Here is a 23,368-nt window from a genome sequence, read left to right as displayed (position 1 = left end):
TTATATAAACCGTAGACACTCACTTAGATTTTGTAAAAATAAACAAATGAATTTTGGCATTTTGTATTTTCTGTTCACTCAATGCTCACTTTTCACAAAGCTGGTCATGACTAATTCTAGAAAGAGTGGCAGAATTTTGTCTAGCATGTATATGCCTAGAACTGATGCAATTAAAAAGTCCAGGAATTTGTTAGTAGTTTATATCAGAGACTTGAAAACAGTCTGAAATGAGCATTAAAAGCTAAGGTGAGCCACGTAGCAAGTGTTTAAGAGGTGAGGTGTCAGATCTATTGAGTGGATCATCAAAGTTAGATCATGGGTTAAGAAAGCAATTCATTGCAGTTTCTCATACACAATAACTTTCATTTCACTCTCTTTATTTTTCCCACTTTGGAGTTTTTGTTCTTTGAATATCTGCAGTGTTGAAAATACTTATAAGTGTAATGGTAACTTTGGACTGATATTACAACACTGTGATTCCAATAGCTGCTCCTAAATTACTGACAGGTGCTAGAATAACAATAGTGAACTTGGTGGCTATTGTTAAAATATGTGAAGTCAAGATCAGAGGTGTTTTTGGTTTTTTTTTTAGGATCCTAAGTATCACTGTGAACGTAAACTACTTTCAGAACTGATTGTGAAAAATCAGGACATTTTACAAGTTGTCAAATGCGAAAGTTCAAGGCAGGTCCAATTGGTGTGAAAAACTGTGCTAAAACTCTCCCAACATTTATACTTACAAAAAAATTTTACATTCACAGCAAAGTTGGTAATACAAGTAATAACAATACAATAATCACGATAAATGATGAATTTGGTCACATACCATGTGCCAGGCAATAAAGTAAGCACTTAACTTTATTTATTCCTCACAACAACATATTTTATATAATTTTATTCATTTTTATAATTGAAGAAATTGAGACTTTGAGAGGTTAAACAACTTGCCAAAAGCAGAATCAGGATAAAATTTGAATCCCAAAGCAACTGTGAGGACCTAGCTTTTAAGAATTACCTACACCACTGAAACAACTTTTTTCACTTTGAAAACATCAAACCATGGTAGATATTGCTGTATAATAGTGGAGATACACTATTTTCCCTTACACAGAGGCCCCAAAGCTTTTTGTTCTTGCAGTATTTACCATTACGTTTATTATGGTTAGCTCAAAGGAATCCATCCTTCTCTGTTTTGCTCTTAGGCTGAAGGTTGGTTACATTGTTCTTTACATAAGCAGAGGTCTGTCTCTCTCTCCTTCCCCACCCCAACACTTTGTTTCCTGTCTTGTGATCTTATTGTGTATTTTATTTGCTGTGTAATAGAAGGACCAAGGAAGAAATGCCAAAACAGCTCAGGGCTTATGAATCATTGTCCATCACCATCTTCAGTTGCCAGTTTTTAATTTATGGACACTGATTTCTTACAAATGATGAGGAAAGAAAATGCACTCTACCTTGCTCAAATATCATAGTTCAGTTCTGCAGAACGCATGTACTATTTGAAGTCATAACTACAGTCCTCTGTGAACAGAATTTATTTCTAGTGTGGTCAACTGAGTGCACTTTGTTTAGTGGAGGAGTATTCCCATCTCTATGAGAATAAACCTCAGGCCTTGCCATTGCTAATTGAAGCATTTCACTGAGGCTCTTCAAATGTCCCTAGATTTAGAGGTTTCCTCTTTTTAGCAGCACTCTAGAGAATAACATTTTTTCTTTTACTATTTTAAAATTCCAATAGTTTTTGATGTTCTTAACTGAGTGCCTTGATGATAATGTTCTGAATTTACAGAACCTTTCAAGTATAAGTACTTTACAAATGATATGAGTCCTTGGCTCACTCACCAAAGACTGCTATCTCTCTAAAGCTGCTGCAATTTAAATAGGCAGGAGGCAGCTTGAAATTGACCTAGGAGGCCAAGGATATGATCTCATTTCTATTGAAAAATATCCTTGGAGTACCAAGAACCTCAAGAGGTCAAGAATTTCAGCTTTACATTCCTTTTGAAAGGCTACCAGTGGCTCTCTAGGGCCCTCCTGGGGCAATGGTCTTTGTTCAGACAAAGGCAAGGAATTCATTAATCCAATCACTCCTCTTCTCACCTGGGTCTGTATCACAGTGCCTTACCAGAGTTCAAACCTTCTTTATCTGTGGAATCTGACCCAGTCAGAGTACAGGGAAACTTTGCTTCAGGCAGAAATTGTAATACATTTGAATTACATTCCTTTCTCCAACCTTTTAGTAAATATTGTAGTACCTTTTCTTTTCATCATTCTTTTTCTCCCTCCCTCCCTCTCTCCCGCTCTCCCTGCTTTCCTTCCTCCATTATTCTCTTCTTTCCTTTATTCTTCCTTCCTTTCACTCAAGGTTTTCCTAATTTGTCCACAAATATAATGTGAAATTTTAAGTGTGAGAGAAATGAGCTTACTTTCATTTATGTATGTTTTCTTTTTACACATAATTTTTGTTTATCATGGTACTTTGGGAAGTTCAAATTTTATGTAGAACACAGAGTGGGCATGAGAGTCTTTAATTTAAACTCGATCTCTTGAACTTTTAATATCATCTTTATTCAATTTTAATTCTTCCTATAAAAGATTCAAAATTCTTTCTCTAGGTGCAAAAGAATTCTAGAAAAATATATTCCTGAATTTATAATAACAAGATTCTCTTCCATAAATACAGATGATACACCAAAAGACAAAACTTGTAACCATCTATAACATAATTTTCCAGCTCTGATGAAGCCTTCAGTAAAGTCAACTTGAATTACCGCACTGAAAACGGTCTGTCTCTTCTGCATTTATGCTGCATTTGTGGAGGTAGGTACTTGAAACTTGATACCTCTTAAAGTGGTTATGTGTACATATGATCACCAATTTGAGTGCTCAGTAGTTTACAAGAAAACTCTGTTCATACTCAGTTTTTTCTCTTTGCTTTGCCTCCACTAAGCCTGATGACTTTCAGTGGAAGCAGTAAGCACCAGGCAGATATTCCCTATCATTTGTCTCTGAGTTTCAGTTTCATGTGTTCCTACCCTAAACCAAGTCACTTAGTTTGCTTGGAAATGAAAAAAGCACTATTAAATGAGCCAGTTAGGGGTAAGGTTAAATTCACAGTCACTTGAAGTGTTCCCCACAATATTCATCAGTTGCTTAACAAGAGGCAGCAAGAGTACATAGTGAGTCATATATGCCAAAGACAAAAACCGAAAGTGATGATTAAGAGTTTAATTTGGCTCATATTTTGTTTTGTTTATTAATGTATCCTAAGTGTCGAGAATGGCGCCTGGCATATGGTAATCACTCAATAAATTACTGAATTAACGAATGAATACTTAATATTTATTTTATTAATCAAGCTGAATCAGTTGGGCTGAATCAGTTGGGCTGAATCAGTTGTTAGTATATTATTATATACTAACAGCATAGTATTATTATATAAGTATCAACTCTCACCATATTCTTTAGCCATTCTAAGCAAACTAAACAGTCTTTCCTTAATGGGTTATCCTCCTATTTAAACATACCTACCCAAACTTGGTTATAGTCTCCATATTTATTTCATCTAAGTAAGCTCCACTGCTAATGATGTTCTGAGGAATCCTCTACAACTCAGGGCTTCCCACTGCAAAGCAGGTGCTTTACCACTTAAGCCACACCTCCAGTCCCTACAACTAGATTTTCATCTTACCTTTTCCACTAAGACTTTATTAATATAAATTTATTCAGGTTATATGTTTGCAAACCATTTCATGATGAGAGCTCTAAATAAAACATTCAAGACAAATGCATCCATATACACAGACTTAATACAAAGTTTTATAAGTGTAATAAAATGTTCACTTTTAAGTAAAGCTATCAATTAATAGAAAACCTTACAAACTGCCTATGAACATCAGCCTGACAGGTTCTGATTTTCAAGCATCAGAATGACATTTATCATTAAATCAAAGAGAGATTTTAAAGTTATTTCGTCCACCCCCACAATGATTTAGCCTTCGCTTTTCTCTCTAAGGTAACAAGTCACATATTCGAACCCTTATGTTAAAAGGACTTCGCCTATCTAGACTGACAAGAAATGGATTTACAGCATTGCATTTAGCAGTTTACATGGTATGACATTTTATTTCCCTAAATACTGTATTAAAACCAAGGGTGGTGTGTATCTTTAGACTCTCATTTTGGGGGTGATGGCAGAGCAATAAGTAATCAAGAAGAATTTTCAGAGTGACCAGACACATTGAATTACAGGAAGGACTTCTTTCTCTTTAATGATCAAGTATCTTCTATATACCAGACACATGTAAGATTTTCTGGGTTGAACTCATTTAATTATCACAAGAACCCTTTAAGTAAATACAATTATTACTCCCAAGGTTAGTAGTTAGCCAGTGTTTAGCCATGATTTGAGACCAGTCTAGTCTATTACTTTGCCAAATATCCTCACCAGGACACCAACCTGCCTCTGTATAGAAAGGAACTTCCTTTTGAAGTTTTCCTTAATAAAATATCTCTAGAGTTCTCTTCATTTTCCTTCTTTTATGTCCACCTTTGCTTTAGTTGTCTGTTTCCTTTCACTGGGCCCTGGTTCTGACCAAATCTCAATACCAGATAGAATCAACATAAAAGTAGATCAAACAAACTGGGATATTCACTGTTGGAATTGACCCTTGAGATCATCAATTATATAAATTTATATAATATGCAAATTACATAATACAAATCCCTCATTCTCTAATTATAACAAGTTTCTACTTACTCTGTGCTTATTCTGAACTAAATGCCATACTAAGTTTAATGTACATTATTTCTTTATGTATTAAAATAGCTAGACACCAGTGGTTCATGCCTGTAATGCTAGCTAAGTGGTTGAGATAAGGAGGATAAGATTTGGAGGCCAACCCCAACAAACAGTGAGATTACATCTCAACCAATAACTAGCAGTGGTAGCATGCACCTGTCATCCCAAACTACATGAGAGGCTGAAATTGGTAGAATTGAGCTTCTAGGCCAGCTCAGGCAAAAAAAGTTTGCAATACCCAATCTCAATGGAAAAAAAAAACAACAACTGGGCATGATGGTGCATGTCTGTCATCCCAGTGACAGTGGGAAGCATAGGAGAATTGTAGCTCAGACTGACCTGAGCAAAAAGTGAGACCATATCTCCAAAATAGTCAGAACAAACAGACAGGGTCAGAGGTGTGGCTCAAGTGATAAAGTGCCCGCCTAGCAAGTAGGAAGCCCTGAGTTCAAACTCTAGTACAATCAAAATCATTAAATTAAATTAAAAAAAAAACTTTGTAAGATGCATATTAGAGTTTATTTTGTAGAAGATTAGTTAAATATCTAGTTCATAGTAGAACAATGATTAAATCTAGTATGGTTTAATACTGTATACTTTGTTCTTATTTTCATGTAAATCTGACAGAATTTATTTCAGCTTTGTGTGTACAGGTGTAGGAGGGGGCAGCTGTTTGCTTATATCCAGATTCTTCTGCACTGCATTCCTTCTCCAATCTCTTAAGAGTTTATATTGTAGGGGAAGATTCCTGTATTTGTATGATTCATAGTGCAACACTCTGAAGCTGATCTCTTTTCATACCCAGTCAACGCCTAGTCAATCCTGATTTCTTATGGGAGAAAGCTACAGTGAAGTGCTAAATTGTCTTTAATATCTGCTAATCAAGCTAAACTCAAATGGAAGCTGAGTTCAAGATGCAACAAATAATATCTGATGCTGGCTTCTCTACCAAAAGGCAGAAAGCAAAAGTAAAAGAGCTCCAAGAAATAGGAAACTAGTGATGAGTAGCTAAGGCAGTATGGGAGACCATAAATTCTGAGTCTGTTTGGGAGATTCTCTCTGTATTTGTTCATTTTATTTAGTTTTAGCATGGTACCTGCATGCCATGAGTTCTGAATTATTTAGTGCTACAATCTTTAGAGAATGTATTCCTTCTGAATCTGTTTCTCAAAACTAAATTTCCATTATTTAGAGTTCCCTTTGCTCTATTTCATATTTTTTTATCTTTTACAAAAGGTTGGGCAGACTATATCATTTTCAGAGGAAGTTTAAATGAATTTAGATTATTGGGAAACAAAGTAGGCAAACATTCATAAAAGACCATAATAGAATATCTGATTACTCTGCGTATTCCTTAATATATATAAAAAACTTAAAGTTACCATTGAGCTTTAAACAGAAATCTAATACAAAATAGTTATTCACACTATCAGTTTTAATTGTTCCTCAGCTGACCTCCTGAAATAAGTGTCTAATTTTAGACTCCAGTTCTTTTCACACATAAATTTCTAATAATTTAAAAAATATTATTACAAATTTAAATGTTATAATAAGCTACTGTATACACTTTACCCCAGAGTCACTAATTATTTGCATTTTATCACATTTCCATTATTATTCTATTTTTTTGAGTCATTTTGAAACTAAATTGCAAATAACATGCACTACTGCCACTAAAGACTTTTAAGTTTTATTTTCTGAGAACAAGAAGTTCACTTTTACATAACTCCAGTGCAAGTATACAATCAGAAAAATTAGCATCAATGTGACAATATTCACATAGCATCATAAAATCAAAATTTGACCAATTTTTTATTGTACAATTAATAAAATTTTTTCAAGCTTAGAATTCAATCCAGAATCATGCATTTTTAGCATTCTTATTTCTATAATCTCCTTTAATCTGCAGGAGCTTCTCAGCCTATCCTCCCCTTTCTTTGTTGTAATATTTTTTATGCTTACAGTATAATTATTTCTACATATATTTAGATTTTTAAAAATATCACAATTGAAATTTATTTTGTTCAGAATACTTGAAGTAAATAATGTAACTGTCACATATCTTTATTGGCCACATTAGTAGTTCTTTCAGTTGTACACCTTGGCATATTTGTCCTGTCTTTTGACTAGGTGTTTTCCACCAATGACATCATCCTCTGATCAAATTAGTAAGAACAGATCAGATATTTTGTTTTTTTAATGCCATGTGTATGGTTAATCTTAATTCTTCTTGCTTTGCTTTGGTTTGGTAGACATTTTTATACTGGTGTTAGGTTTATTAAGGCATAGAATTTGCACAATGAAATGCATAGTTTTAATACAAAAATGGTAAATATACAAATGGTATATGCTCCTACAGCCATCATCGCATGCATGGTTTTCGATAGTTTTATAATACCACATTGGAAAACCACGAAGTTTCTTCATTCCCCTTAGTGGTCCTCTCTATTTTCCTTCAAGTTTTTGAACCTATTTCAGTGATTACTTCAAATGCCCTATCTGTTGTTTTCACATCTGGATTAGGTCAGTGTTTGTTTCTGCTGAATGCTTTTTTGTGTTGACTGCTTCTTTGTGTATGTATTAAATTTTTTTTTGCAAGTTACACATTTCTACTCTATGTTACAAGAAATATTCATCACATATTCCTTTAAAGGGCTTTGAATTTCTTTTCTTCTTTTTTGCTTTTTGGTTTTGGTATGCATTTTAGTGAATATATTTGAGCTAGTCAGTATTGATGATTTATTTTATTAGAATGAGTCTATTTTTGTTTTTAACTCAGTCTCTTGGAATACTTTTTTTCATTCTTAAAGGATTTATTAGAGTACTTGGTATAAATCAGCCACTTTCCTATGTCCTGAAGAAACAATGAACAAAATTAAGTTTTCATTGAGCCATATTTCTATGCTTCTATTGTCCCACAGTATCAGCTGAAGACTGATTCCAGGACACCAAAACCCATGGATGCTCAAGTATCCCATATAAAAAGGAATAGTAAATAAAGTAAAAAATAAATATAAAATGGCACAACATTTGCATTTAACCTACTCATACTGTCCCGTATACTTTAACTCTCTCTAGATTATTTATAATACCCATTACAATATTAATGCTGTGGAAATAGCTATTAGATTGTATTGTTTAAGGAAAATGTCTGCACTTGTTCTGGACAGACTCAATTCTTTTTAGAATATGTTTATTCCATGGTGCATTTACTCCACCAATGTGAAAGCAACAGATATAGAAGACCAATTTTATACAGCAGGGATAAGTTGACATACTTCTTATTCCAAGATATGATCTTCATTTTTGGCCATGGTCCTTACTCTTAATACATGGTTTGTGGTATCTCACCTGAATGTCCAAACTACTCAGTGAAGCCTCTCCATTCTGGCTTGCTAGAACCCCCAAATTTCCCAGTACTATATGACCTCCACTATTCTCACCATTCATCAAGAAAGTTTTTCTCTTTGCCTGTGTGGTCCAACTTAAGCACCTATGGCAATCTCCAAGAACATTTCTGCAGTCATCTCTCTATGCAGCTTCATCTTCTCAGCTACTCTGCACTACAAATTATTACCACTTCATAATATCAGAACTGTATTCACTACTCTTAACTGTATTCTTTTGACTGTCCGTCCGTCTTATGCCCTGTGTCAGAAAAGTATTTCAATGGAAAGACAAGGCAATCATGGGATATTGTGGGACCCTCTTTGTATCTTTAGTTTCTCCTAAAGGTTACAGCTCTTCATTTGTGTTCTTCACTAGCCAAGAACAGTTATGTCATATATATTATTCCATTCTATCAATTTTACTTGTCAGTAAGAAAAGTCTATATAAGATGTACTGTTATGCCCTCATTTATTTTTACATTGCTTCCCAAATGATGTGTATAAAACACAAATCTATGATGTCAGTGCTGTGCTTAAAACTTTGATTGTCTCCCCACTGACTATGTAATAAAATTTAAATTTCTAAATAAGAGATTTAAGATCGCTTTTAATTCACACTTTTGCTAGAATCACTTTTAAGACTCTTTTCCTTCAATCCCTGCCCCCCAACCATAATGTTTTTCAATTTAATGTGCATGAGAATCATATAGTAACTATGTGTCTAAAATGCTTATTTCCTCTGCTTAATGATCTAATTTGGAACATTTATTGTGTTCTGGGAATCTAAATATTAAACAATCGATGTAGATAACTTTAATGTAAGCACTCTAATATTACATGTTAATGATCACTGTTCAAATGTTACAACTCAAACTAGGGTCAGAGGATCAGCAGAATTTACCTCATCTGAAAGATTTTTGCAAATGTAGTTTCTCATTCCCTCTCTCAGCCCAAATCAACCATACTATTAATCATGGTTTTCCAGAGAAACTTAACTGGTAGGATCTATCTGTCTGTCTATCTATCTATCTATCTATCTATCTATCTATCTATCTATTTATCTATCTGTCTATCTATCGTTCTATCTATCATTCTATCATCTGTCTATCTATCATCTATCTGAGACAGATTTTTATAAGACCTGGCTCACATGATTATTATCTCCCTTGTATATGGTGGAGAAGCAGTAAAGCTGGTAGAATGATTCAATCCAACTTCAAAAAGTTGAAAACCAGGGAAACTAATAGTGCAATTTTCAATCTGAATTGAATCATCTGAGAACCAGGAGCAACACCAATATCTGTGGGCAAATGATGGTTGTCCAACTCAAAATAGAAGCAAATTTATCCTTCCTCTACCCTTTTCGTTGTGTTTGGACCTCGGCAGATTGGATAAGACCCATCCACATTAATATACCAATACAAATGCTAATCTCTCTCAGAAAGGTCTTCATAGACACACCCAGAAATAATGGTTTAACAGTGATCTGAGTATATCTTAGCTCAGTGAGGTTGACATATAATATTAACCATCACAACCAGAATAAACTTTTTTTTTTAATCCCAGTTTATGGATTTTCAGGTTAAAGTTTGGAGAGCACTGTTTTAAATTAATTCAGTCTTTAGGCCAAGAACTTTCACACTTTTTGTTTTTGTTCTTGTAATTTCTTCTGCTAAAAGAATTTGCATTTCCTTTTTTGTGATACAAATTATAATTTATTTGAAAGGAATTTGAGTCTTCTTAAATCTTCGTGAACACCCAGATTTTATTGCACTCTACTTGCAAGTTTAAATTATCTTTTTTTCTCTTTTTTTCTGTGTTTTTTTAAATTATATTATTGTTGTACTGGGGGTACATTGTGACATTTACAAAAGCTCTTACAATATATCATAGTTGAATTCACCCCCTTCATCATCTCCTTTATCACCCCACTCTCCATTCATGGAATAGTTTTGACATATCTCATTTTTCTGTTTTCATACATAAGTACATAGTGTTTCCACCACATTCAGCTTTACTAACCCTTTCCTTATAGCCTGTTCCTCCCACTGGTGCCATCCCCCAGCAGGACCTCTTTTATATTCTTATTCTCTGTTTTTAGAAAAAGGTACTTTGTTTGCTTAAGATCTCTCCACAGGGAGTTGCTCATCTTTTACCATAGCACTTACAATTATTTGTGTGTTTACATGATTCACATGTTGGTTTGTGAACTTCAGGCATTGAGACCAAGTGTTTTTATTTGAGTCCTTATTATGAAGTATTGATGAAAGATCTTTGTTGAATACTCTTTAGGAAATTAATAAATATCCAAACATTAATGAAAACAATATATGATATTTATTTATGTAAATAGCTTTAAAAAGGCTGTCAGCTTGAAACCAGAGTTTTGGATTCCAGATCCAAATTCTTAGGCTTCCATGTGTTGGGTTTGGTCACTTGCCTCTATAGTCCAAATAAAGAGACATGGTGAAGGGCAGAGAAAGGTGACTTCATTACACGGCCTGGGACATGCTGTGGGAGAAATAAAGTAAGCATTCAGTCTACCTTCAGACTTCTTCAGGGTACAGACATGAGGAGGTATACACAGTTAAATAGTCTCAGTCACAGATGTGGCCTGGTTGGACTTTATCTCAGTCCTTGTTCTTAGAGGATCCTGGAGAAGTTGTTATCACTGTCATTACATGAGTTAAGCAATCTGGCTCACAAGACATGATTATTCCTGCTCCAGGGTGCAGCCTCCTTATTACAGGTAATTGTCCTCATTTGGAGGGGTGGTCTGTCTTGTAAGGCTCTGTTGTTCCTTAAGAGTAGTTTCAGTCCCTTGTCACAAAGATATTATTGATTGTCATTGTCCTTTCTTGATTCCAAGATGGCAGCAGGAGAGAATGGCTTAGAGCAAAGGATAACAGGTACAAAATGGAGACAGAAATGTCAAGCTTTCCTCCTGTTCTTAGTTAATTTATGGGCTCAAGTATGGAGTTAGTGCTTTTCAACACAAGCAGTTTAAGCACCTCTTACAAGCTTAAAAGCTAAGCTACTTGTGTTCATGTCTCAGTTTTGAGACTCATATTGATCTTTCTCTTTGCCTGCCTCTGAAATGGAGCAAATAGAATTATATTGGGTAATTTAGAGTTTTAAAAAGGACAAAGCTTTTCTGTACCAGAGGGAGGGAGAAAGATATAGGGAGGAGTGAAGGAGAGTGAATATGATGGAAATATTATGTACTCATGTATGAAAATGGAAAAATGAGATGTGTTGAAGCTAATTTAAGAAGGGGTGAAGGAGAATAAAGGGGAATGATGAAGAGGGTGAATATATTGTGTGCACCTTTGTGAATGTTACAGTGTACCCCCAATAAAACAATAGTATAATAATAAAAATAAAATTTTTTTTAAAGGACAAAGCATATGTAGTACTTAGTAAAGTACCTATTACATAGTATATACTAAATAAAAATTAATTATTGTGATTGTTGAACTTCAGTGTTAGGAAAAATTATTGAAAACTATAATGTCAGCAATTTTACACAAGATAAAAAAGAAATGGGCTATGTCTTCTGGATTAATACATTCTAAGGAGATGGGAATAAGTAATCCTAACATCATCAAACTAGCATCAAAGAATTGGAGGCTATAATTAGATCAGTTGGCTCCTGTACTTTTTATGAAATTAGCACCCCAAAATGCAAATATTTATTCATTAATTCCTTATTTGAACAAAAATTATCAACTAATAGCTCAAGGTAAAGCATGATTTTTTAAAATAAATCCGTATTTCAAATGTACTTTTCTATACTATTTAAATATTTTGACAACTCATGATAAGATTTAATTGAAAATTTGTCCTACAAAAAAATCCCCGTAGCATGGAACAAAGAAAAGTGTCATGTCCTTGGGAGTGGTGGCACATAGCTACAATCCCAGTACTCTGGAGGTTGGAGCAGAAGAATCATGGGCCATGAGTTCTTCCAGCAAGGCCTTGCATCAAAAAGAGAGAAAGGTTTCTTGTGGTTAAAATTATGTATTTCAATATATAGCCCTGAGCTTCGCCCACACAAGCTACAATACCTCTACATGTCCTAAAAGCTGAAAAAAAGAAGTATGAGGTTACTCTCAGCAATTTTCCATTTAAATTCCAAGTATGTGTTTGTTGTAGTCTGAGTACTGAGGTCTCACAGGACTTCAGGAGAAAATATTGAGGCTCTTAATATACTTTGGAAGTCTTAAATGAGAATGCCAATCAAAAAGCCTGCATTAGATCATCTAATTTAACTTCACACTTACTGCTCATTCGATACACATCCAAACCAGTTAATGAAATTTCTTTAGTGAATAAAAAGTAGCATTGTATTCAACTTTAAGCATTTCATATAAGAGCAGATATTGAATGATGTTGATCATTTATTCAATTCTACCAAGGTCTCATTCCAGTCATTCAGCAGAAGTCATTTTATGTATTTATTACAAAGGAGAAGGGCATGGAAAGAGAAAAAAATCTAATTCAAACCTACATCTGCCTGGCTCACTAGACCTAGGCTCTTTTTCTACAAAACCATTCCTATCAGAAAACTGTTTTCCATTAATGGCAGTTCATGGACTGCAATCCATTGTATTCTTTTTTCCTGATTTTTTTCCTCCTTAGCACATGTATTTGATTGCAAAGTTGAGGGATTTGGTTTTTTTTTTTTTTCTAGCTTTCCTAAAATCCAGGACCCAGATCAAATATCTCATAGTTTCTAAATGTTTTGTTTGGACCAAAATTCTTCAGCCTTGGCACTATTGACATTTTGGATTGGGTAACTTGCTCTGAGGGGCTGTAAGATGTTTTGCAGCATCTCTAGCTTGTTTTCTATAAGATGACGCTAGCTACTACCCTCATTTCCAGTTGTGGCAGCCAAAAATTTTCTCAGTCATTGCCCTGGGAGGCAAAATCAACCCCAGTTGAAAACTACTAATTTAGAGGGAAGATTAAAACATTCATTATCTGAATTTTTTAAAATCCAAATTACCTTTTTATTTGTACAAATAGTTTCTTGATTAAAAACTGCATTTTCCTGAGTGAGAATTTGTCAAGAGAGTAATAAGAAATTCCTCAAAGAAAAAAAAAAAACCTAATCTAAAAATTCCCAGTTTTTGCATACTTAACTAACTTTTAGTTTTTAAACTGTGTTTAATAGTAGGTCCTTACTTTAAGAAACTAAAGAACATAATATCCACAAATTAGAGTGGCCAGTTATGTATATATATAATACATGTACACTTGTGGATAGATAGGTAGATAGATGATTGGATAGATGATGGATACATACATACATACATACATACGTAGATTTTTTTGTGGAGGGTTATTAGGAAATGTCTCAATGTATAGCCCTGGTTGGCCTGAAGCTTTTGATCTTCCTGCCCCAACCTCCCAAGTGCTGGGAGTACAGGCATGTGTCACCACTCCCAGTGTAAGATACAGTTTTTTTTAATACTTACATTTCTTCTTGGTAAAAAAACTTTGTAATTTCTTTCTAAAGTAGCATGCTCTCAATAAAAAGTTAGTGATATGCTAACTGAAGAGGTTAATTTATTCTTCAATTCTTACAGTAAACAGCACTATTTCCTGGAAATAGAAGTAAACAGAAGTTTCCTGGAGAAACTTCTCTAGCCCCTCTCAAGTCTAGGTCGGGCATTTCTCCAATCTACTCTTTTAATACTCAATCTTACATTATCACCCTGTGCATAATGCTGTACTTTATTCATCTTTGCTATTGTGCTGAATAAGTTCAATTGACCAAGAAAAACATTACTAAAGTGTTTGTATATCTGTACTTTCACATCCAGAAACTCAGTCTTCTTTCTCTGCCTTGGGTTTGATGTAGCACTTTAGGGAAAATTGAAAGTGGATAGAATATTTCAGAAAATGATTTAACCCAACTCTGAAACCATACAAATGAAGAAATAAAGGTATCTGATTAAAAATATCTTGGGTAAAATAGATTGAGACATAAGGTAAATATTCTTATAGTTAGGTCAGTCTTGGGGTTGATACATTTAATAACACTCCTGAGGATCTTGAGTTTACAATTTTGCACACACTCTGTATCATTTGATCTCCATTAGGACTTTATAAGAAGGTGTGGCAGGTATTAGAAGCCTTCTCAGTCCCATCTCCTTCCCTGCACGCCCCCCACATGTGAGGAATACCTGGCTAGAGCTTAAACATGAAAGTTAAGCAATTGGAGTGAAGGATTAGGGATAATGTGATATTTAAGAAAGTCATGGTATTCAAATTCAGTAGATCTAAGTTCAAATCCCAGACCTGATTCAATTTAAATTTATATTAAAGAAAAGCTTAGGATACAGAATGCCAGTTGGGTTCACTAAAAGCACTCTCAGAGGAGAATTTAAATGTGCAAGAAAATTACTTGGAATTGACACCTGCTGAAGGAAAAAGGAAGAAAGCAAGCCTGCTCAGAAGTAACTGTCAGATCACAATGCAGACATATAAAATCCATGCTGGCCCAAGGGAGTGCTCTAGTTGGGTAGAGATCATCAGCAGGCCCATTAAATCTTGCTTAGTTGTTGACTGGGTGCTGTTGTAAGATGAGAGTGGCCATTGCTCTAATGTCATAGTGGCTCTTGGAAGAGCTAGTTGACAGCGGGTCATTCTAGATCTGAGTGGCATGACTCTGCCATATCTAGTGAAATGCTCATCATCTTACAATAAATAAAAGAGGGGGGATTTCTCGACTCTGTGAGGTATAATAGCCATTAAAGAATAATAATTGGTAATAAAAATTATGCGTCAATTATTGTACTAAATAAATAGCAGCATTATTTGATTTACTCTTCACAACAGTCCCATGAAATTGATCCTATTATTATCTTTTATAGACAAAAAAAACACAGTTCAAGAGATTGAGAAACATGTCCCAATTGTTGGATATGGTCACTGTAATGCAAACACAGGTTTACATTGCTGTACTATTTTGTGCTCTCTATTTAGTTGTATGAATGTACAAATACATAGGACAAAATGTAGAGGGAAAAAACATACACATCAGTGATAATAGTGATTATAAGATAGTATTAAAGGTTATTAAATTGTTATTTATCCCTTTACTTTCTACATTTTCTACCGTGAAGAGTTCTGGTTATCTATTGAGATATAACAAACTACTCCAAACTTAGTCTTTAATACATCAGCCACTTTTTTATTTTTATAGAGTCTTACTTCAAACCTCCCATACAACTAATATATGCTAATAAAATGTTTAAAACATTACATAGTAATAAAATAAATAAACAAATAAATAAATACTAGTAAAAACAATTCAGGCAGGATACAATGGGATGACTTGGTTCTGTTCCATAGTGTTGAGAGACTCCACTGAGGAGGTGGGATTGACTGATGACTCTTCCATCAGTGAGGGAATCAGGATTCTCTGTAGGATTTCAATGCTGGTGCCTGGGCTGAGGTGGCTTCAAGGCTGGTGTGTTAGTGAGGTCAGTTGATTGGAAAGGTGCCTCCTGGTATAGTCTGGGCTTCCTTATGGCAGGGCTGTTTCAGAGTAGTTGGGCTCCAAGAGCAAAATTTTAGCAAACGAAAAGAAAGCTATGTGGCATTCTATGACCTACTCTCAGAGGAAACATAGTTCACAGTGCTACACACTATTGATGACAACCCACCCAGATTCAAGGGGAAGGGACTCACCTCTTAATGAGAAGAGTATAAATGGTGCTTGCCATGTTCTGAAACCACCAGATGTATTATTTACACAATTAGGAGAAAGTGAAATTTTAGACATCAGAAAAACAGTTTTTTTTTTTTATTTTGAAATAGAATTTATAAAAACTTCTTAATTTTTTTAATGGCAGTGGAGTAGCTGAGCTCTGTGATATGGAGGCTACTTATCTTGGCTTTATTCACAATAGCAATCACAAAGCTTACAAGAAGCACTATATTAGACTGTTCTAGAGTTTTGTAGGCAGTAAAAAGTTGGAGTTGCTACCACTACAAAATATTTTCTTAAAAGGTCCTAAGTTCAAACCCCAGTACTGCCACACAAAATAAGATAAAATAAAACGGCATGGAAAAAAAATTCTTAAATTAGAGATTTATTCTGTCCCAAATCCTATTTCTTCAAGGAGATATTTGGACTACTTTTTTGTGTATGGCTTATTCTTCCATACATGGATTTTCTTCTGTTTAAAAACAATGCATACATGACTGCACTACAGAAGGCTCATGTAGCCCACACTTTAGAATGCTTCTGGATGCATTAATGAAAAATAATACTGTAAATTTAACCAGAGACTGCATAAAGAAAGTGCCAGCTCTCCAGAAGACTATTCCCTATGCAAATCTTAAGAGTGTATCTTCTTTTTAAAAATTGCCATCAGGTACTTTTTATATGACATAAAATACAAGAAATAAATAAGATCAGCTATATAATATTAAAAATTTGCCTGAAGTTTGCATTTTATATGAAAGTTATTTCCAGTAGATATGGACTATATTGTTGACTTTAAAAATTTTTTTATTATGGCAAGATATTTCTGTGAAATATCTTGGAGAGAAACGTTTGAGAACTCACCATTTGAATATAACCAAAGTACATCCTCTCAAGATTTTCCTTGAGACTGGAATCAAGGGAAGATCAGCTTAACTACAATGGAAAGTCAGAAGTGAAGTGTGTCTTAGCTCCAACACTTAACAATCCATTAAGAGTCAACAAGTACTTTAAATTCCTGGAGCCTGAATACAATCAGCTATAAAATAGGGACAGTAATATTTTTTTCTCATACATAAGACATGAAGCTTCTATGAGATGATGTTGATAAGCCATTTTACATGGGACTTGGCTTATAGTAGATAATTTATAAATAGTCATGATTGTTTTGTTGTTATTCTCTTTAGCATAGTTTGGTAAGGTAATAGTTCTATCATGACAGTATTCAGTGATTTAGTATTTATATCAATTAAAGGTCAAGCTGAGAAATTCACCAAGATATGGAAGGATAATTTATTACTTTTAACTGAAACCATCTGCCTATTCTGAAAGAATCATAACATACCTGTTCTTGAATTCTACAAATGTTGACTAAATAAAGAGAAATTATAAAGGCATTTGAGGGAAGGATCAATGTATTTTCTAGACTCTACATGATAGATAAATATTTCATATACTGCATGGTTTACATGTGATTTATTTTAATTTATCCTAGCATGGAGCTTGTCATAAGGTTTATGTTCATTAATAAATATTTGTGTAATGAGAGGATATTTATCTTCCTATTGATTATGAGCTCTTTATATGTTAAATATACAAACCACTTGTCACTTTTACATGTGACTATTTTTATAATTTGTCACCTGTCATAAAAATGTTGTGTTTTAACACCTAAATTACTAAAATATAAAATATTTCCATCTATTTTAAAAAATATGACAATGCTTAAAAAGACCTTTCCCACTTTTCTATTTTGGTGGTACTGGGATTTAAACTCAGGGCCTCACACTTGCTAAGCAGGCAGCTACCACATGACACCCCCCTACCCCCCACCCTCTGCTTTTCGCTTTTCTGTATTTAAATTTCTACCAATCTGTAGGGAACAATGTTTTGAGGCAATGTCTTTGACATTTATCTCAATGAGTATGCATGTTGTTAGTCCCCACCATTCAAAATTAAAGGTTATTAGGTGAAATTGGAGTTAACTCCTGTGAGCTGTTTATTCTGGAGAAAGAATTTTTAGGCCCTGGCAGGCTGTTTACAGTAAACTAGTTAACATTATCTAATTTCCAGTACTAGTGCAGAGCCCTTTTCATGTTTTAGTCCTTTGGTTGCTCAATGGCAAACTAATAAAGCAGAGGAAGTGCAGTTATGGAAAAGAGGCAGATGGAGAGGAGGCAAAGGGAAAGAGAAGATGGGTGATGGAATCAAATGACTACCTTATTTGGAAATTTCCACTGAAGACTAAATTCCTACATCCAATAGTGATGAGTTCTGTAGAGTATTATTGTGTCAGGTACCTTTTAAGTGATTTAGATGTATTATCACAGCAGTTGTAAAGTAAAATACAGTTACTCCCTCCTTTTTATACATCCAAGGAAGGTGGTGAAAAGGGGTTAGAGAATTTACCCAAGTTCACCCAGTTTAGCAGAGCTTGGATTCTAAGATGAGTAATCACATATTGCATTATATCCACCACAAATTTTTCATATGAAAATAAAACATTTTACTTCTTCCTAATTCTTCCCTATCTCTATATAATTTCATTTCCCTGCTATATATTACACTTGGAAATACCAAATAACCCATATCATGGCTTAAAAGGCCTTACAAGTTCAGACATCTTTGACTTTATCTTTTTCCTTCTTGTTTTTAACCATCTACTAAACATTAGCCTTGTTTCCAGACACACTAGCCTTATTTCCATCTTAGAACTTTTCAATAGTTTTTAATGCTCATCCTTGAAATTATAGTTAGGATTTCTCCATTTTGGCATTTACTACTTATCTCAAAGGGCACCTTGGTGAAGCTTTCCCTGATGATTCAATTTAAAGTAGCTACCTAATCCTTTCTGCTTGCTTTGTCTTACAGAAATTGGTACATTTTGCTGCTGTAAATATTTTATTATTTATTTTCTGCCTCTCCATTCACATATAACCAGTAAAATATAAGCTCTGTGAGAGCAGGGATTTGATGGTCTTATTCACTGCAGGGTCTCCAGTGCTTATCAGTGTTTTATATGGCATACATGCTTAGTAAATATGTGTTTGGAACATAAAAGATTTATTGGAAAGGGGAATGATGTCATCAAAAACAGAAATTTATCTGACAGCAGTGTGGAGAATGGACTGCACTGAGAAAATGATTCACTCAAGAGACTAATTCGGAAGCTACTTAGTATGGAGAATGATTTTAGAAATAAGAAAGTTGAGATGTATAAAGGAGTTAAAAGTATAAGAATTCTGAAACTGATTAAGTTGAATGGTCTCTAGGACATTTGGAAGAAGAAAGTACCATTGATATAAATAAGAAATATTGGAAAATGACAGTTCATATTGGAAAAACTATAAATGGTACTCAGAAGAGCAATGTAGAATTTTAGATGCTATTGATAGGCAAAAACCTATGGAAATCAGACTTAGCAAAGAAATCAGAACCAAAGACAAAGTCTTCAGATTGTATAGGAGTTATAATTAGAATAAGAAAGAGGCTTAGTGCAAAACTCCTACACAATTTTAGGAGACAAAAACACAGTAAAAAGGAACCTAGTAATGTATGTTTTTAAGAAAGCAAAAGAGAGGACTTCAAGAGGAAAGAGATGGTTAAATAATAGAGAGGAATAGAGTGATTATAAGGAAAGAAATTGAATGTGATAAATGGTTTACTCTCTGAAACTGAGAAAGTGATTTCTGGAAGAATGGTGAGGTTTCTAGCACTTCAGGTAGAAGAAGCAGTCATAATGATTTCTTTTGATAATGAAAGGCAAAAAAAAAAAAAGGAAGAAATCTGTCTTAGGAGTATTGTGAGAAAAGCAAGATTTAGCATATAAGGAGTGAGTTGAATTCAGTTGAGTGAGACTTGGTATCTACCTAACTAAAGCAATACTTGGATATACTTCACTAAAAATTACTACAGAAATGAGTCCAGAACTGTCAGCACTATCTATAACTTTTTATAGAAGGTTAGAAAATAAAAGTGAAGATGGAGATAAAATTAACTTGGCTTCAGTGGGAAAACAAGTGTATGCTTTTTTTTGTAGAATGGTGAAAATAAGTTTTTATTCTGAGCAATAGGAGACAATGCAATAGTAAGGGTTGAAGATACAATCTTAACTTTCTTGGTAGAGCAGGTAGTTTGAAGGGAAGATTTAGAAACTCTAACATCAACTTTCTATTTGAAGCTCTTTATCAAAGTTCATTTTAAAACATTTTTAAAATTCTTTCAGCCTTCATGTATGTATTCAACAACACTAAGAAATCAGTCTTGGTTTTTCATTGGACAATTTTCTTACATTTTGAAATAATATTATATAATTTAAAAATACAGTGATCTATCTCATAAATATTTTACTTTTTTTTTTTGGTGGTACTGGGGTTTGAACATGGTGTCTCATGCTTGCTAGTCTAGTGCCCTAACACTTGAGGTATGTCTCCAGCCCTTTTTACTTCAGCTATTTTTCAGGTAGTGTCTTGCACTTGGACCACATCTGACCTTGGACCACAATCCTCTTCCCTATACCTTCCACATAGCTGGTATTATAGCATGGACAACCCAGCTTGTTTGTTGATATGGGTCTTGCTATCCTTTTTGCCCAGGCTGTCCTCAAACTGTGATCCTCCCTATCTCTGTTTCTCAAGTGACTGAGATTATAGGCACAAGTCACACACCCAGCCAAAGATTACTTTTAAATACTTGTGTTTATGCATCAAGTATTTCAAAAGTTGTAAATTATATTCTTACTTTGACAGAAATTTAAACACGGAGAGCTTTGCATTCCCATCCAAATCTGCAGTTTTGTGAATACATGACCTACCTCATCACCCTTTTGAGTGTTCGGACTAGTAAAAATCAGTCAAGTTAGGAAAGACACAACTAATTAATTATGTATAGGTCCCATTATCCTGTTATAACTAAGCAATTGCTAAACCAACATAAAATAGTTCAGTAAACAGCAGTTTCTTCGATACTTAGTTTATATTCTCTTCTTAGAAAGAATATTTCATCTTCATCTCTCAGAGGAAAAACAATTAAATCTTTACAGTATTTAATTCTTGACCTCTTTGGGGGTTAGTTTTAATTGCTGGAGAAAGCATATCTATGGGGTGACCTACATGTAAGAGTAACTTTAGTTTTTAAGAGCCTCACTATAGATAAATGTCTTTTGTGCCTTTCATGGTCAAGTGGTAGAAGATTGATTGGTACTGAACAGTACTGTCATATGGTCCTACATTTCAACTATTGGATAGCCATTCTGCTATCTAATGTGCTCTTTAGCCAGAAATTACACTTAGGTTTTCTTTGAGCACCTAAACCAACTGACAGTCAGGGAATCAATACATCCGTTGCACAGCTTTCATACCTGCTGTTAGTAGAAAAGTAACACTAAAGATGCATTTCCTTACAGGATAGTGCAGAATTGATCACTTCCCTGCTTCACAGTGGAGCGGATATACAACAGGTTGGGTATGGTGGCCTCACTGCCCTCCACATTGCTGCAATAGCTGGCCACCTAGAGGTAAGTCATGCTTCTGTCACCTGTGAAAACAAACGTTACCTACCTTTTTGAATTTCTCTCTTTTCTCACAACATTTTTTATTAGCATATATTAATTGTACGAAGAGGTTTCATTATGATATTTTCATACATGCATATGATGTACCTTTATCACAATGCTGGTCTTTGAGATTCTAGTAACTGGTTTATTTTTTAACCACTAACCACACTTATTTCTTTTGGAAGTAAAATTTAGTTACATAAATGTGCTTTTGATTGTCAATTCAGTACATTTTTATAGCAATATAACTGGATATCAATTAATATAAAAATGACTTGAATGTAGAAGAGACTTTACAGCAGTGATTAAGGGCAAACATTTTGGAATCAAACTGCTCAGAGTCCAAAATTTTCTATCCTAACTTTGGGGAAGTTATTTAATCCATAACATCTGAATTTTTCATTGGGGAAATAGTAATAGTGGGGCTACAGTTCACAGGTAGAGATGTGAGGTCCAGAGTCAGATCCCTAGAAAATAGTAGTGGGCTTATTACAATGATTAATCATCCATAGAAAGCACTGTGAAATTTGCTTCATTCAGAAAAAAGAATGAATGAAAGCTCACTCATCTGTCCTCATTTATTAAACACTAGTTATGCATCAGATACTGTTCTAAGTGCTGAGGTGGCAATAGTGAAAACAACAGGCAGTCTCCAAATTTTCACGGAGTTTAGTCGTAAGGAAAAGCATAGACAAGAAACAAAAGAAAATATTATATAATGATAATTAGTAATGAGTGCTATAAAAATAATAAATGGAGTAAAATGAAAACATGTGGAGAAATAGGCACCGTTTCACATAAGCTATATAGTGAAGGTTCCAAAAGAAGGTAATGTTGAAACAGAGATCTGAATGAAATGAGAACACCAACCATGAAAACAGAGAGAAGAATATTTTAGATTTAAGTGATAGCACATGCAAAGGCCCTGAGGACTAAAAAAGCAGGGGCATTCGGAGACATGAGTGAGGCAAAGTTATTAGAGTGGAATGAGCTGGAGGTAGAGTGGTATTGATAAATCAGTAGATGATTACAACTCAGATCATCAAGAGTTTTAAAAGCATGACAAAGTCTCTGGATCTGTCTTAACTTTATTTGTCAAAGTATTAATTTTATATATAGTACTATGAAATTATTTGGTTAACTTCACAAATCTTCCTGAGGTAGATTTTATTGTCACTGTTATGATAACTATAAAATTAAGACTCTTGTGTACTTGTCATTATAATTGCAAAGTTGTTGAGAAAAAGAGCCATGCCTCGAATCCTAGTGATTTTACTAAAAATCCCATCCTTTTCAGTCTATCAATTGTGGTAACAATGTGTAGCTCTACAAGGTAATAAATGAGAATTCTTATATCCTTATCATTAAGTAGTTATCTTTGTAAATTGTCATATTATAAATTAAATTTTACCTTTTCACTAACATATAAAAACACATACCAACAATGAACAAATAAAACTGCAAACAAAAACATGTATAAAACCTGTGAAAAATGTTTGATCCACCTCTTTTAACAATATCACTTCAAAGGGCTTGACATTCAATAAATATTAAAATATCTCATCAAGCACAAAATAGTTTCCTTTATGTTATGTCTGCTCCTTACTATTTATTCACTAGAAAAATAAATGTTTTCAGTGAGATTCATTGTAAATTTAAGGAAGTTTGCAATACTTATGAGGAAAGGGAGAATCTCATTAGGTTCACTTAAATAAAAGAGTATCCCCCTCCAAAAACAAAATACGGAGGCCAGTAATAAAGTAATTGATGTATTAAATGTTAAGAAATCTGGGTGAAAGAATTGATGAAGTAGACATTAAGTTCCACTCAAAAATTGTTAACTTTTAATACCAGGAAAATGAGACAATATGTTTTCAAAACACAATACTTTTTTCTTTCTAATG

At 34.0% G+C, this 23,368-nt stretch overlaps 1 protein-coding gene across 2 annotated transcripts in view; it reads left to right on the top strand.

Annotated features, from left to right (window-relative positions):
• Positions 1–23,368, top strand: part of Tnni3k (TNNI3 interacting kinase) — a 316,805-nt gene that overhangs the window by 51,744 nt on the left and 241,693 nt on the right. For both annotated transcript variants that reach the window (XM_074079756.1, XM_074079755.1), the window contains 3 exons: positions 2,735–2,820; positions 4,016–4,113; positions 21,315–21,425. In XM_074079756.1, the coding sequence (XP_073935857.1) occupies positions 2,735–2,820; positions 4,016–4,113; positions 21,315–21,425 (295 nt within the window). The remainder of the gene's footprint in view (positions 1–2,734; positions 2,821–4,015; positions 4,114–21,314; positions 21,426–23,368) is intronic.

The sequence above is a fragment of the Castor canadensis genome, chromosome 7 (assembly GCF_047511655.1).
Source record: "Castor canadensis chromosome 7, mCasCan1.hap1v2, whole genome shotgun sequence".
Classification (NCBI taxonomy): domain Eukaryota; kingdom Metazoa; phylum Chordata; class Mammalia; order Rodentia; family Castoridae; genus Castor; species Castor canadensis.
Note: the sequence above shows the minus strand (reverse complement) of the source record. Positions and strands in the feature narration are given on the sequence as shown.